This window comes from Electrophorus electricus, chromosome 3 (genome assembly GCF_013358815.1).
Source record: "Electrophorus electricus isolate fEleEle1 chromosome 3, fEleEle1.pri, whole genome shotgun sequence".
NCBI classification, from domain to species: domain Eukaryota; kingdom Metazoa; phylum Chordata; class Actinopteri; order Gymnotiformes; family Gymnotidae; genus Electrophorus; species Electrophorus electricus.
The window spans coordinates 22,464,738-22,479,153 of record NC_049537.1 but is presented as its reverse complement, the minus strand read 5'-3'; the positions used below and the strand labels follow the sequence as shown (position 1 = coordinate 22,479,153).

At 48.3% G+C, this 14,416-nt stretch overlaps 1 protein-coding gene across 3 annotated transcripts in view; it reads left to right on the top strand.

Annotated features, from left to right (window-relative positions):
- The window catches only part of akap12b (A kinase (PRKA) anchor protein 12b), a 42,641-nt gene continuing 28,225 nt past the window's right edge, over window positions 1-14,416 (top strand). For all 3 annotated transcript variants that reach the window (XM_026998363.2, XM_026998354.2, XM_026998346.2), the window contains exon 1: window positions 1-290. In XM_026998363.2, coding sequence (XP_026854164.2) covers window positions 177-290 — 114 coding nt within the window. In that variant the 5' untranslated portion in view covers window positions 1-176. The remainder of the gene's footprint in view (window positions 291-14,416) is intronic.

The window sequence follows — 14,416 nt, the reverse complement described above, 5'->3', positions numbered from 1 at the left end:
CGGAGGAGGGGCCCTAAAAGTGATTGCGGGCAGACCGATTCCATCCTTCCAAAAGCCAGACAACCCTCAGCACGGTCTGCGGGCGCACTTCAAAAGGGCTCGTTGGACGCTTATTACTTTATTGAACGTTTTGTCTTCATCTCCGGGCGAAGAGTGGAGAAGCTTGGGTCTACATCATGGGAGCGACAACATCTGTGCAACGGGACGCCAAGAGCTCCGAAGATGCTGCAACCGATGAGCGGTGCACGGAGGTGAACGAGAGCCGGGATGGGGAGCTCGTAGACGAAAAGGTACCTGGAGACGACAATCGTACGCCCGCAGTGTCCGCGCTGTTTTTCACCTGCGTCTGCATGGCTTTCACTAGCATCCTTATTCGGGACCGCACGCCTTTGCTCGCGTAGCTAGTGTTGGAGCGAGGCGTGTAGCTGCACCTGACCTTTTATTTTGAATTTATAGATTCTTTGCTATAAGATCGTTTCCGATTTGCTCAGTAATATATCCACGATCGTTTCGCCAGTTAGAGCATCGCATTGTTTGGTCAGTCCCTGAGTTTTATTGGTGGCTTAGCCCGCAGTCTAGTCATGTATTCTCCGCAGTGATAAAAAGATGAAGTGGCCGTGGCAGATTTGCGTCGGGCCACAAGCACATGTCCTCTGTTTGTGTGTTTAAACATTCGGAACAGTTTTCAGACCGAAAACGATATCCGTCAGTCTGCTGTCAGACAAGTTGTTAATATGTTCATTACTGTACTGAGATACAAAGTTGACAAGGTAGACACGATTTCATACAGCCTTAGATTTATATTATATACACAAACCCATACATACACAAACACAGAGGAGAGAAACGAGACAGAGCAGGGTGTGTCTGCATGAGGTGAGCCATCTCGTCACCCTCCCTTCTAAGGATGGAACTAAAATCAGTGGGTTTGGAGTTTTGTACTTTTCCTCTCCCATGTTGAAAGCTCACACTAAAACCTAAAATGTTACAGATTCTTGATACAGTTTGATATATTTTGTCATGTCAGTAGCAAGACTTATTATATTGTAGCATAAGGTAATCACAGCACCAATGTCATGAGTTCAGTTCCCAGGCAGTACACATGCTGTCTACTGTTAAGTGTATGTAAGTTGCTCTGCCAAATGCTACAAATGTAAGTTACATTGGAATGAACAATATGATATGACCAATAAAGCACCAAATATTATGGCAAAGAGAGGCAGCATTAGGTAATTCTGCTCTGACAGCCAGAGAGAGAGTCAAATAGCTACCACTAACTATATATAATAGTGGATCAAAAACAAACACAGACACACACACATACACACACAAATGGAGAACGTGTGAATAACTTCAGATGTGGTACCTGCGCTGCGTTCTGTATGACATCATCACAAGGCTTTACTATCTTTAAACTTTTCAGGTTGCACTACTTATCTCAGGTTGCAGTACTTATCGACACACTGATGTAATTCCGTTCCCCAGACAGCAATTTGTGCTGCCAATCAGGTCAGACATCTGTTTCTTTAGCATCTTTAATAATTTAGCAAAGTTTTAAAACATTTGGGTCAGGGTTGAAGCTGACCTCTTTGTGGTTGCTACTTGCTGTCTGCCTCCAGAGACGCCTCTTTTCTCCTGTTTGATACAGCCCCTCGTCTTTCGTTTCACTCTTGCTCTCTGGTCGAGGGGTGACAGGGATACTGCCATAGTGGCACTTTTTTTTTTTGGCAAACACTGTGGTTTTGTTGTTGGAATGTCAGATATGAAAATTTGCAAAGCGGCGCACAAATGGTCTGAAAGAAGTATTGTGGTGGAGGGCTTCACCCTGAACTCTGAGATTATTGTACATTCCTGAGCTTGATATATTGTATAATTGAAACATAGCAGATTGTAGCTGAGCAGTTTTGTTCATGTCTTTCCCAATGCGATGTTTGAACAGCCTTCGCCCTGATAAACACCTCTCCAGAGGCCCCGAGGTCTCTTTCATCAATGGCATTCCTCACCTTTATACTAGTAAAGCAGGGTCCGGTATATAATGTCATATACTGGTTTTGGTGGTACCTATTATCAGGTCTGATTCTTCCTGAGTGATAGTTTAATCTGGCAGGATGGTATATGGTACCATAGAGCCTGGATGGCACTGTGATCCCTGCCAGCTGCGCTTGAACAGGTGTGGTCTGAGAAGGTACTATACAGGCCAGCCTTTCAGCAATGTGTGTGTGGGTGTGTGCGTGCGTGTGTGTGCAAGTGATACGAATGATATGAGTTCATGTTTGTGTGAGGCACACTACAGGAGATGTGGTTGATAAACATCCTCTCTGGCGACATAGGAATTCTAGCAATGTCTCTCTCCCTCTCTTGCTCTCTAAAAGTGGGTTAGGCCTTGCATGGGTATAGACACTTTTTTTCTTTCTCTAAAAACTCAGTTCACATCAGATAAGACAGAAAGAAGGTTTGGTTTATGGGATATTCAGTTCCTGTAAAAATAGCAGGGTCTAAGGAGCTCTCTCTCTTCCTCTCTTCCTCTCTGTCTAGTTTTTGAACGCACTAATATGTTCACCAACTCCCATTATGTCCATTATGTCCCTTTCATGTTGAGAGGCGTTCCACTGGCTCCATTTTAAGCCAAATATTGTCTCCAGTCCAGAGTGAAGCCACAGATGAGCCAGTGCTCACACACACTCACATATTCGCACACAAAATACACACAAAACACACTTCCGTGCATTCTAAGTGCATGCATCAACAGTTGAATGTTTGCACAAACACATACATGCGCACGAACACAGCCTTTATTATCCATTCTAAAGTTATGGCATGAGGAATTGCGTAAGGCTTTGTACTGAAGTGCACTGAGAGCGGAGTGGTGTGGAAGAGCGCACAGACAGAGGGTCACAAGGGATGAGACGGGAGAAGAGCAGGGAGGGATATAAAGAGGCAGGAGAGGGAAGGGGCAATACAGAGGGTCCATTGAGGATGGGCTGGAGGGCAACTCCGGGGGCCGAGGGGCATCGTGTGTGCAGTAGTCCAAAACGTGAGAGGGAGAGAGGGAGGGAGGGAGGGAGGGAAAGAGAGAGGGGGAGCAAGACAGGGGAGGAGAGACTCATAGGCAGGTAAAGAGAGAGAAAGAAAGGGAAGAAGAGGGTGGGAGAGAGACTATAGAGGAGGGCGGGAGAGAGACTGTATAGAGGAGGGCGGGAGAGAGACTGTATAGAGGAGGGCGGGAGAGAGACTGTATAGAGGAGGGCAGGAGAGAGACTGTATAGAGGAGGGCGGGAGAGAGACTGTATAGAGGAGGGCGGGAGAGAGACTGTATAGAGGAGGGCGGGAGAGAGACTATAGAGGAGGGCGGGAGAGAGACTGTATAGAGGAGGGCGGGAGAGAGACTATAGAGGAGGGCGGGAGAGAGACTATAGAGGAGGGCGGGAGAGAGACTATAGAGGAGGGCGGGAGAGAGACTATAGAGGAGGGCGGGAGAGAGACTGTATAGAGGAGGGCGGGAGAGAGACTGTATAGAGGAGGGCAGGAGAGAGACTGTATAGAGGAGGGCGGGAGAGAGACTGTATAGAGGAGGGCGGGAGAGAGACTATAGAGGAGGGCGGGAGAGAGACTGTATAGAGGAGGGCGGGAGAGAGACTATAGAGGAGGGCGGGAGAGAGACTGTATAGAGGAGGGCGGGAGAGAGACTGTATAGAGGAGGGCGGGAGAGAGACTGTATAGAGGAGGGCGGGAGAGAGACTATAGAGGAGGGCGGGAGAGAGACTATAGAGGAGGGCGGGAGAGAGACTATAGAGGAGGGCGGGAGAGAGACTGTATAGAGGAGGGCGGGAGAGAGACTGTATAGAGGAGGGCAGGAGAGAGACTGTATAGAGGAGGGCGGGAGAGAGACTGTATAGATGAGGGCGGGAGAGAGACTGTATAGAGGAGGGCAGGAGAGAGACTGTATAGAGGAGGGCGGGAGAGAGACTGTATAGAGGAGGGCGGGAGAGAGACTGTATAGAGGAGGGCGGGAGAGAGACTATAGAGGAGGGCGGGAGAGAGACTGTATAGAGGAGGGCGGGAGAGAGACTATAGAGGAGGGCGGGAGAGAGACTATAGAGGAGGGCGGGAGAGAGACTATAGAGGAGGGCGGGAGAGAGACTGTATAGAGGAGGGCGGGAGAGAGACTATAGAGGAGGGCGGGAGAGAGACTATAGAGGAGGGCGGGAGAGAGACTATAGAGGAGGGCGGGAGAGAGACTATAGAGGAGGGCGGGAGAGAGACTATAGAGGAGGGTGGGAGAGACTATAGAGGAGGGCGGGAGAGAGACTATAGAGGAGGGTGGGAGAGACTATAGAGGAGGGCGGGAGAGAGACTATAGAGGAGGGCGGGAGAGAGACTATAGAGGAGGGCGGGAGAGAGACTGCATAGAGGAGGGCGGGAGAGAGACTGTATAGAGGAGGGCGGGAGAGAGACTATAGAGGAGGGCAGGGGAGAGACTGTATAGAGGAGGGCAGGAGAGAGACTGTATAGAGGAGGACGGGAGAGAGACTGTATAGAGGAGGGCGGGAGAGAGACTGTATAGAGGAGGACGGGAGAGAGACTGTATAGAGGAGGGCGGGAGAGAGACTGTATAGAGGAGGACGGGAGAGAGACTGTATAGAGGAGGGCGGGAGAGAGACTGTATAGAGGAGGGCGGGAGAGAGACTATAGAGGAGGGCGGGAGAGAGACTGTATAGAGGAGGGCGGGAGAGAGACTGTATAGAGGAGGGCGGGAGAGAGACTATAGAGGAGGGCGGGAGAGAGACTGTATAGAGGAGGGCGGGAGAGAGACTGTATAGAGGAGGGCGGGAGAGAGACTATAGAGGAGGGCGGGAGAGAGACTGTATAGAGGAGGGCGGGAGAGAGACTGTATAGAGGAGGGCGGGAGAGAGACTATAGAGGAGGGCGGGAGAGAGACTATAGAGGAGGGCGGGAGAGAGACTGTATAGAGGAGGGCGGGAGAGAGACTATAGAGGAGGGCGGGAGAGAGACTATAGAGGAGTGTGGGAGAGACTATAGAGGAGGGCGGGAGAGAGACTATAGAGGAGGGCGGGAGAGAGACTATAGAGGAGGGCGGGAGAGAGACTGCATAGAGGAGGGCGGGAGAGAGACTGTATAGAGGAGGGCGGGAGAGAGACTGTATAGAGGAGGGCGGGAGAGAGACTATAGAGGAGGGCAGGGGAGAGACTGTATAGAGGAGGGCAGGAGAGAGACTGTATAGAGGAGGACGGGAGAGAGACTGTATAGAGGAGGGCGGGAGAGAGACTGTATAGAGGTGGGCGGGAGAGAGACTATAGAGGAGGGCGGGAGAGAGACTGTATAGAGGAGGGCGGGAGAGAGACTGTATAGAGGAGGGCGGGAGAGAGACTATAGAGGAGGGCGGGAGAGAGACTGTATAGAGGAGGGCGGGAGAGAGACTGTATAGAGGAGGGCGGGAGAGAGACTATAGAGGAGGGCGGGAGAGAGACTGTATAGAGGAGGGCGGGAGAGAGACTGTATAGAGGAGGGCAGGAGAGAGACTGTATAGAGGAGGACGGGAGAGAGACTGTATAGAGGAGGGCGGGAGAGAGACTATAGAGGAGGGCGGGAGAGAGACTATAGAGGAGGGCGGGAGAGAGACTGTATAGAGGAGGGCGGGAGAGAGACTGTATAGAGGAGGGCGGGAGAGAGACTATAGAGGAGGGCGGGAGAGAGACTGTATAGAGGAGGGCGGGAGAGAGACTGTATAGAGGAGGGCGGGAGAGAGACTATAGAGGAGGGCAGGAGAGAGACTGTATAGAGGAGGGCGAGAGAGAGACTATAGAGGAGGGCAGGAGAGAGACTGTATAGAGGAGGGCAGGAGAGAGACTATAGAGGAGGGCAGGAGAGAGACTGTATGGAGGAGGGTGGGAGAGAGACTGTATAGAGGAGGGCAGGAGAGAGACTGTATAGAGGAGGGCGGGAAAGAGACTGTATAGAGGAGGGCGGGAAAGAGTCCGTATAGAGGAGGGCGAGAGAGAGACTATAGAGGAGGGAAGGAGAGAGACTGTATAGAGGAGGGCAGGAGAGAGACTGTATAGAGGAGGGCAGGAGAGAGACTGTATAGAGGAGGGCAGGAGAGAGACTGTATAGAGGAGGACGGGAGAGAGACTGTATAGAGGAGGGCGGGAGAGAGACTGTATAGAGGAGGGCGGGAAAGAGTCCGTATAGAGGAGGGCGGGAGAGAGACTGTATAGAGGAGGGCGGGAGAGAGACTGTATAGAGGAGGGCGGGAGAGAGACTGTATAGAGGAGGGCGGGAGAGAGACTATAGAGGAGGGCGGGAGAGAGACTGTATAGAGGAGGGCGGGAGAGAGACTGTATAGAGGAGGGCGGGAGAGAGACTATAGAGGAGGGCGGGAGAGAGACTGTATAGAGGAGGGCGGGAGAGAGACTATAGAGGAGGGCAGGAGAGAGACTGTATGGAGGAGGGTGGGAGAGAGACTGTATAGAGGAGGGCAGGAGAGAGACTGTATAGAGGAGGGCGGGAAAGAGACTGTATAGAGGAGGGCGGGAAAGAGTCCGTATAGAGGAGGGCGAGAGAGAGACTATAGAGGAGGGAAGGAGAGAGACTGTATAGAGGAGGGCAGGAGAGAGACTGTATAGAGGAGGGCAGGAGAGAGACTGTATAGAGGAGGGCAGGAGAGAGACTGTATAGAGGAGGACGGGAGAGAGACTGTATAGAGGAGGGCGGGAGAGAGACTATAGAGGAGGGCGGGAGAGAGACTGTATAGAGGAGGGCGGGAGAGAGACTGTATAGAGGAGGGCGGGAGAGAGACTATAGAGGAGGGCAGGAGAGAGACTGTATAGAGGAGGGCGAGAGAGAGACTATAGAGGAGGGCAGGAGAGAGACTGTATGGAGGAGGGTGGGAGAGAGACTGTATAGAGGAGGGCAGGAGAGAGACTGTATAGAGGAGGGCGGGAAAGAGACTGTATAGAGGAGGGCGGGAAAGAGTCCGTATAGAGGAGGGCGAGAGAGAGACTATAGAGGAGGGAAGGAGAGAGACTGTATAGAGGAGGGCAGGAGAGAGACTGCATAGAGGAGGGCAGGAGAGAGACTGTATAGAGGAGGGCGGGAGAGAGACTGTATAGAGGAGGGCGGGAGAGAGACTGTATAGAGGAGGGCGGGAAAGAGTCCGTATAGAGGAGGGCGGGAGAGAGACTGTATAGAGGAGGGTGGGAGAGAGACTGTATAGAGGAGGGCGGGAGAGAGACTGTATAGAGGAGGGCGAGAGAGAGACTATAGAGGAGGGAAGGAGAGAGACTGTATAGAGGAGGGCGGGAGAGAGACTGTATAGAGGAGGGTGGGAGAGAGACTGTATAGAGGAGGGCGGGAGAGAGACTATAGAGGACGGCAGGAAAGAGACTGTATAGAGGAGGACGGGAGAGAGACTGTATAGAGGAGGGGGGGAGACTGTATAGAGGAGGGCGGGAGAGAGAGACTATAGAGGAGGGCGGGAGAGAGACTTATAGATGATGGCGGGAGAGAGACTGTATAGAGGAGGGCGGGAGAGAGACTATAGAAGAGGGCGGAGAGAGACTATAGAGGAGGGCGGGAGAGAGACTGTATAGAGGAGGGCGGGAGAGAGTCTGTATAGAGGAGGGCAGGAGAGAGACTGTATAGAGGAGGGCGGGAGAGACTATAGAGGAGGGCGGGAGAGAGACTATAGAGGAGGACGGGAGAGACTGTATAGAGGAGAGCAGGAGAGAGACTATAGAGGAGGGCGAGAGAGAGACTGTATAGAGGAGGGCGGGAGAGAGACTGTATAGAGGAGGGCGGGAAAGAGACTATAGAGGACGGGAGAGAGACTGTATAGAGGAGGGTGGGAGAGAGAGTGTATAGAGGAGGGCAGGAGAGAGACTATAGAGGAGGGCGGGAGAGAGACTGTATAGAGGAGGGCGGGAGAGAGAGACTATAGAGGAGGGCGGGAGAGAGACTGTATAGAGGAGGGCGGGAGAGAGACTGTATAGAGGAGGGTGGGAGAGAGACTATAGAGGAGGGCGGGAGAGAGACTGTATAGATGAGGGCGGGAGAGAGACTATAGAGGAGGGTGGGAGAGAGACTATAGAGGAGGGCGGGAGAGAGACTGTATAGATGAGGGCGGGAGAGAGACTGTATAGAGGAGGGCGGGAGAGAGACTATAGAGGAGGGCAGGAGAGAGACTGTATAGAGGAGGGCAGGAGAGAGACTGTATAGAGGAGGGCAGGAGAGAGACTGTATAGAGGAGGGCGGGAGAGAGACTATAGAGGAGGGCGGGAAAGAGACTGTATAGAGGAGGGCGGGAGAGAGACTATAGAGGAGGGCGGGAGAGAGACTGTATAGAGGAGGGCGGGAGAGAGACTGTATAGAGGAGGGCGGGAGAGAGAGTCGGAGGGTGTTTTGTTTTTTACATAAGAACAGAAACATGTGAAAGTGATGGGGGAAAAAAGCAGGTAGATATGGCTGTGGTGCCTTCAGAAGGAGAGAGGGAGAGACACGCGGGCACACACACACACACACACACACACACACATACACACACAGAGCGGTTATGAAGAGAGTTTTCTTGCAGTTTACAGAGGTATGCTGGGGGACGGAAAAAGAAAAGGAGAAATGAATAGTGAATGTTCCCTCTGTCAGAAGTGAGTGGTTGAAGAGGAGCATCTGACAGCCTCTAAGTGCTCATAACAGGGGGCGTGAAAGCGTCTCAGTCTTTCTGTTTCTCCTGGACTTTGCTGGATTAAAAAAAAAAAAAATCAGCTAGCTGGACATTTGGTATCGCTTCTGTCCCAGAGGAGCCTGATTATCTTTAAGTTTTTCAGTGAGTGGAGAAATATGTGAAGCCTCTGAAAGCAGTATCTGCCTCCCCATAATAACTTCCTTATAAGGCAATTTGAAGAACATAGGCTAGTCTAGATGTTTATGGCGCATAGAATGTATTTATCATATTTGACTATGAATGTTATAAATGCTGAGAAGTTCCAAACAGCAGTTTGTTACAAGTTGAGATGCTGGCAGCCAGTGAATACTCTTAGTGAATACCCTGCAACACTGGCTCAGACTATCATTGTTTACTCTATCTGAGTGTCTACCAGTGTGAGTAAACACTGTCCAAAATTAAAGAAAACAAAGCATGAATGAGGGGCAAAAAAATCAAACTAGAGCTCCAGTGTTTTTCGCAGGGAATCTGTAGAGTGGTTGTGCTGATAGCCGTCTGTCAGATAGTGGACGTGACGATCTGATCTGGAGTCGGTTGCCATGTGGGGTCGGGCAGCCAGGGCCAGATATTATACAGTGATAGGACGTGGTGGAGAGGTGGATCTCGCATGCATGCCAGCAGCGATACACTGGACCACTAGCCGCAGGGTCACGGCCTGGATCAAGACTCAGTCACGTTTGGTACATGCGCTGGAGGTTAATGTTTGGTGTGTTTGGTCCGCCCATAGCGTGTGTGGTCTGTCAAGGCCACTGTGGAGCGGGTGGGGTCGGGAGTGTTTTTTTTCGGTGGCGGCACCAGAGATATGCTGACTCAGCAGTGCTGACTTCATCACAGGCACTGACTGGTTGACGTTATGTGCCAGGCTGAGTGACGGATGTTTTTATCAGACTTGGTGTTCGGTTTTCTTAAAAAAAGGAACATGTAGAAAACATAATTGAAACAAAGCTCAAAAATGGTTAAATGAAGTGAAATTCTTGGTTTGAATAAAGAATCTTTTTGGCTAGTCCCTTAGTTAATATTCTATTAATCCCCTGAATATAAATAAGAATTGTGTCCTTTAAAAAGAGGTGCTTATATAAGATTTCCTTGAACCCAACTATAAATATAAATGTTTTCATATGCTCTGGTGTTTAGATTTTGGAGTATTAGGTAGTTTTATGAGGCAATTATAATATGGCTACAGTGATATTACTGTATATATTTTATATTTGCCTTGAATCTTGCATGTAAACCACATGGGTTTTTGACACTGGAGTGCAAATGCATCTCCTGATGAGACTATAACCCATTTACAGAGGGGAGGAGGCACTTTCAGTTATCCACTTAGCTAACAGTTGCGCAAATCTCTGACAGTAGGCTCTCCACATTAGCCATACAGAAAGAGAGAAGGGCTGGGCAGATATAAAGAGAAAAAACACGAATCAGAAATGTTTGATGATTCCAAAAACTGATGACAAAGCATCTTCATGAAGCTGTGAGAAAATAATCCCACTTGATGGAACTCAGGAGCATACTCTGCTAACGAGGACGTACTCTGCTTACGAGGCCATTAATGATTTTTTCAGACCTAATATGTTAATCTTATGTGTTTTGTTATGTGTAGTTATCCAACATGTATTTAAAACTGATAAGAGCCAACGAAACAACTTCCTGTTTCAGGATATATCCCACAGTGCACTGCAGGAAAATCAGGATGCCTCCCGTGGAGCATTGTAAACTGTTGTCAGACTGCATGCTCCGTTACTCTGCTCTCGCACGAGTGCCTTGGATAACAAAGGCAAAGTGTTTGTTCAGATGTGCTCAGTTTGAGACAGACTTGTGTGACACTTCTACAGGTATGCCTGCTTATTAGTTTACCATTTCCTGTCTGCGATTACAGTTTTAATCCAGTAGTATTAAAGTATTAGGTGCAAAGAGGATATCTGGTTCATTAAATAACTTGAATTCAAGATGATCTATAAAAAAAAAACAGTGTATCTATTATGCATTTAATATTAGCATGTTGTTATAAGAAACTGACATCGAACTCAGCTTTGGGGGATTTCTTGCACCACAGTTTAATTATTAACTGCCTCTTTGTTGTTTGTAGAAAAGAGATGACGAGTACAGACTGTGCTTCCCTCAGGCCCTGTTGCACTGGATTGTGGGATGCGTTGGACCCATACCAACCTTCACTCTGTGCTCTGGGAGAAAGATGGACCTGTTTGAATGAGGTCAAGAACAGAAGGGGTACACTTTCCCCTCTAACACACTCTTTTGTCTGACACTCCATCCCATTTGCTTTTTTACACCCCACAAAAACTTAGCAAGTACATATGCAAGTTAAATAAAACACAAAATGGCTGCATAAAAGTGAGGTCGAGAGAGAGGTCGAGGGTTATAAACAGGCTTCTGGAATTTATCTTTTATTTTAGAACAAATTGAGATCAGTGCTGATTAATGGAACTGTCTTGAACCTAAAGGGCAAAACGTTATGAACATTGCTTATTTTCTTCCTGTCATTTTCCCATGTTGCAAAACAGCTGATATTTACTTGAAAAACTAGTCGTCGGTGCATCAGCCAAATTTGGAGCAACAGCTGCTGAAATTGTTTGGTTCCACCTGCAGGATTGTATCAGCTGATTTACCTTGGAGCTAAAACACTCATATCTTTAAGTGAGTACAGGACTGAAATGAACGTTTACTCTCACCCACATTCTCTCTGTGTGTGTTTAGATGTGCTTACATGTGCCCGACTGGCAGTCTCCTTCATGTAAACAGGCTGTATATTCTGGATCGGAGTGCACCGAATTGCACTAAAATGACTGACTGTCTGACTGTGCCTTGACCCTTTACCACAAGTAAATCATTTGGATCTTTTAGTTTTTCGAAAGGACAAAATAAATAATAATTGGTATGTGTGTGTATATATATATATATAACACACACACACAAAGTGGTGCTGATGTACAGTACAGAGCTGTGATGCCCCTCATCTTTTGTGGAGCAGCTCTGCTGGGTTCCTGGCCTGTGCAGACCATCGATTGGAAGCAGTGACTGGTCCCTGCTGGTGTCATGGGTCTTGTTTCAGTGGTCAGCTCTCTGATTGTCTGTTATCGACATTTTCTACACCAGGTTTGTTCCGTGAATCTGACTCCTTAAACTCCAATGAATAAAGATTACATTTGGGGTTATTCGGATAGATACATTTGGGGTTGTTAGGATGGATAGGTGGCTCTTTTGTTTAGCCGAAGACACGTGTAAACAGTTGTGTAACAACATGGTGTGGCATTTGCAGAACACGTCAATTATCCTTCGCTATGGAATTTTACAGGTTTTCATTTTAAGATTTCCAATTTCGACACAACAGCCACAGTGTTTATTGCATGTTACTGAGACCACAGGATCTGCTCAGTGTTGATCTGGAACTATACCTAAACAAGCGCAGCGTGGTGTTGCGGCACCCCCGCTCATGGTGACTGGTTGCCGTACTGGTGTGGCCGTGCAGTGGCGGTTAGGGCAGTTAGCGCTGGCGGTAGCGCTCCACTCACAAAGCTCCAAACCCTGGCTTGGAGCGGTTCCCGTTGGAAATACGCCGCAAAAACAAACACACGCTTTCGTTCCTGGAAAATTGGGGAGTGGGCTAGCGCGAGATTTAGCGGGGATTTCTGCGGCTCGGCTAACGACGTTGGGTTCACTCTTTCAGCGCGCTGATTGGACGATTCGGGGTTTTGTTTACAATAGTGGTGCGCATTAGCGTTCACACACACACACACACACACACACACACACACACACACACACACACACACACACACACACACACACACACACACACACACACAAACTATTATCTTTTGATCCTTAACGCACAATTTATACACAAGATGAAATGTCAATTATCCTGCACCACACCATTAGGGTTTCACATTATCATTCCACATGAAGTTACACAGAAGCTAATCCTGCCAATACTGGAAGGAAAAACCAACTTCCATAGCTTCTGTATAAAGAGGTTTACACTTTGTACATAGTCCTTGAACTGAGCCAGCTGTGTGGAGGCTGGGATTTCTGTCTGTAGATATGACTCTCTCATAGACAGCATTGTTACTCTGGCCACATGAGGGTATATCTGCCACAAAGCAGTGGTTTCCTCCTGGGCTGTGATATAATTGCTCTAAATCACTTTGGGTGAGTAAAATCAATTAGGGAAAGCTCTGTGTCTCCATTTTGGACAGATTAACTGAGAACATGGCTCAAGCAGCTTAACATGGTATTAGATATCCATCAACAAATTCATGTATAAATTAAGACCACCCAAGCAAAGTATTGTTTCATAGAGACTGTAAAAAGTGTTTGTGGCTTTGAGTGCCATGAATAGAGCTTATTGTTTGGAACATGATAGTGTGTTTCTGCTGTAGCTCTGTTAGCCGGTATTGTGTTAGGTCTTGGTTTTAGGGTGACATCTGAAGGAGTAGGAGACAAGTGATGGCCCCTGCCTGCCTGACGCATGCGCTGTGCCCCCACGACTGCGGTGTGGTCTGTCTGGTGCAGCCGTGGGCCAGACATAGCCAGATGCTCATAGCTGTGTGTGTGTGTGTGTGTGTGTGTGTGTGTCTCTGTCTGTCTCTCTCTCTCTCTCTCTCTCTCTCGCGCGCACACACACACACACACACACTCTCACTCACTCACTCTCTCTCTCTCTCTCTCTCTCTCTCTCTCTCTCTCTCTCTCTCTCTCTCTCTCTCTCCCTCTCTCTCTCTCTCTCTTTCATACTTTTTCTTTCTCTCCACATTTTGAAATAGTGTGTGTCATATTAATCTGTGTGGGATTGTTGAGTTTCACAGCGTGGAAGGGGAGGAAAGGCCAGAATTCCTTATCCTTGAATGACTAATCATAGTTAATACCCTTTGACTGCTGTGATAGGCACACATGCCTTTATCCTCTTTATGCTCAATCAGAGTGTACTGTGTTTGTGTGTGTGTGTGTGTGTGTGTGTGTGAAGGGCAATGCTGAGAAGCACATCTTGCATGTGTTAATCTTCAGGAAGAGTTGGGAAATCTCTTTAGTTTTATTTATTGATTGAAGGGCCACACATCAAACCAGGAATCTGCCATCCAAAGTAGAAATGGTTTCTTAGGGACTGTCTCTATAAACATTAAAGCCATGAAAAGTGTAATGTGGGATACTGAAAGGCCCTTTAATTACATCTTATTGCATCTTTTGTGATTGTAGAATCCCTATGGGCTCCCATATTTCACTGTGGTGAATCTGCCAAACGATTCCAAAACCGAAATACGGGAAATGTAACAGCTGCTGTTTGTCATACATTCTAGTAATTTGTAAGACATTTCTAAGCATTATCAAAATGTTTTTCATTATCTCCTCTATTTTACATTTCTTTTGCTATATTAACATACGTTCTACAGCAGATGCTCAAACCCAACCATTTAAAGTGTTGTCTGACAGTCGTTAAGGGGTGCACAGTCAGCTGTGCATTCATTTGATGCTTCTCATTGGAACACTGGGTACTGGAGGAGTGTGTGGCCAGTTTGAAATTAGCATGTGGTGGGAAACACCATGTGAAACTTTGCCTTGCAAAAGCCAGCTGTATGCGCCAGGAAGGCATCTAAGGTATAGCAGCCAGCAGGTCTGCTGCTTATTGGCGTGGGATAATAACCATGCTTGTTCAGTGCATGT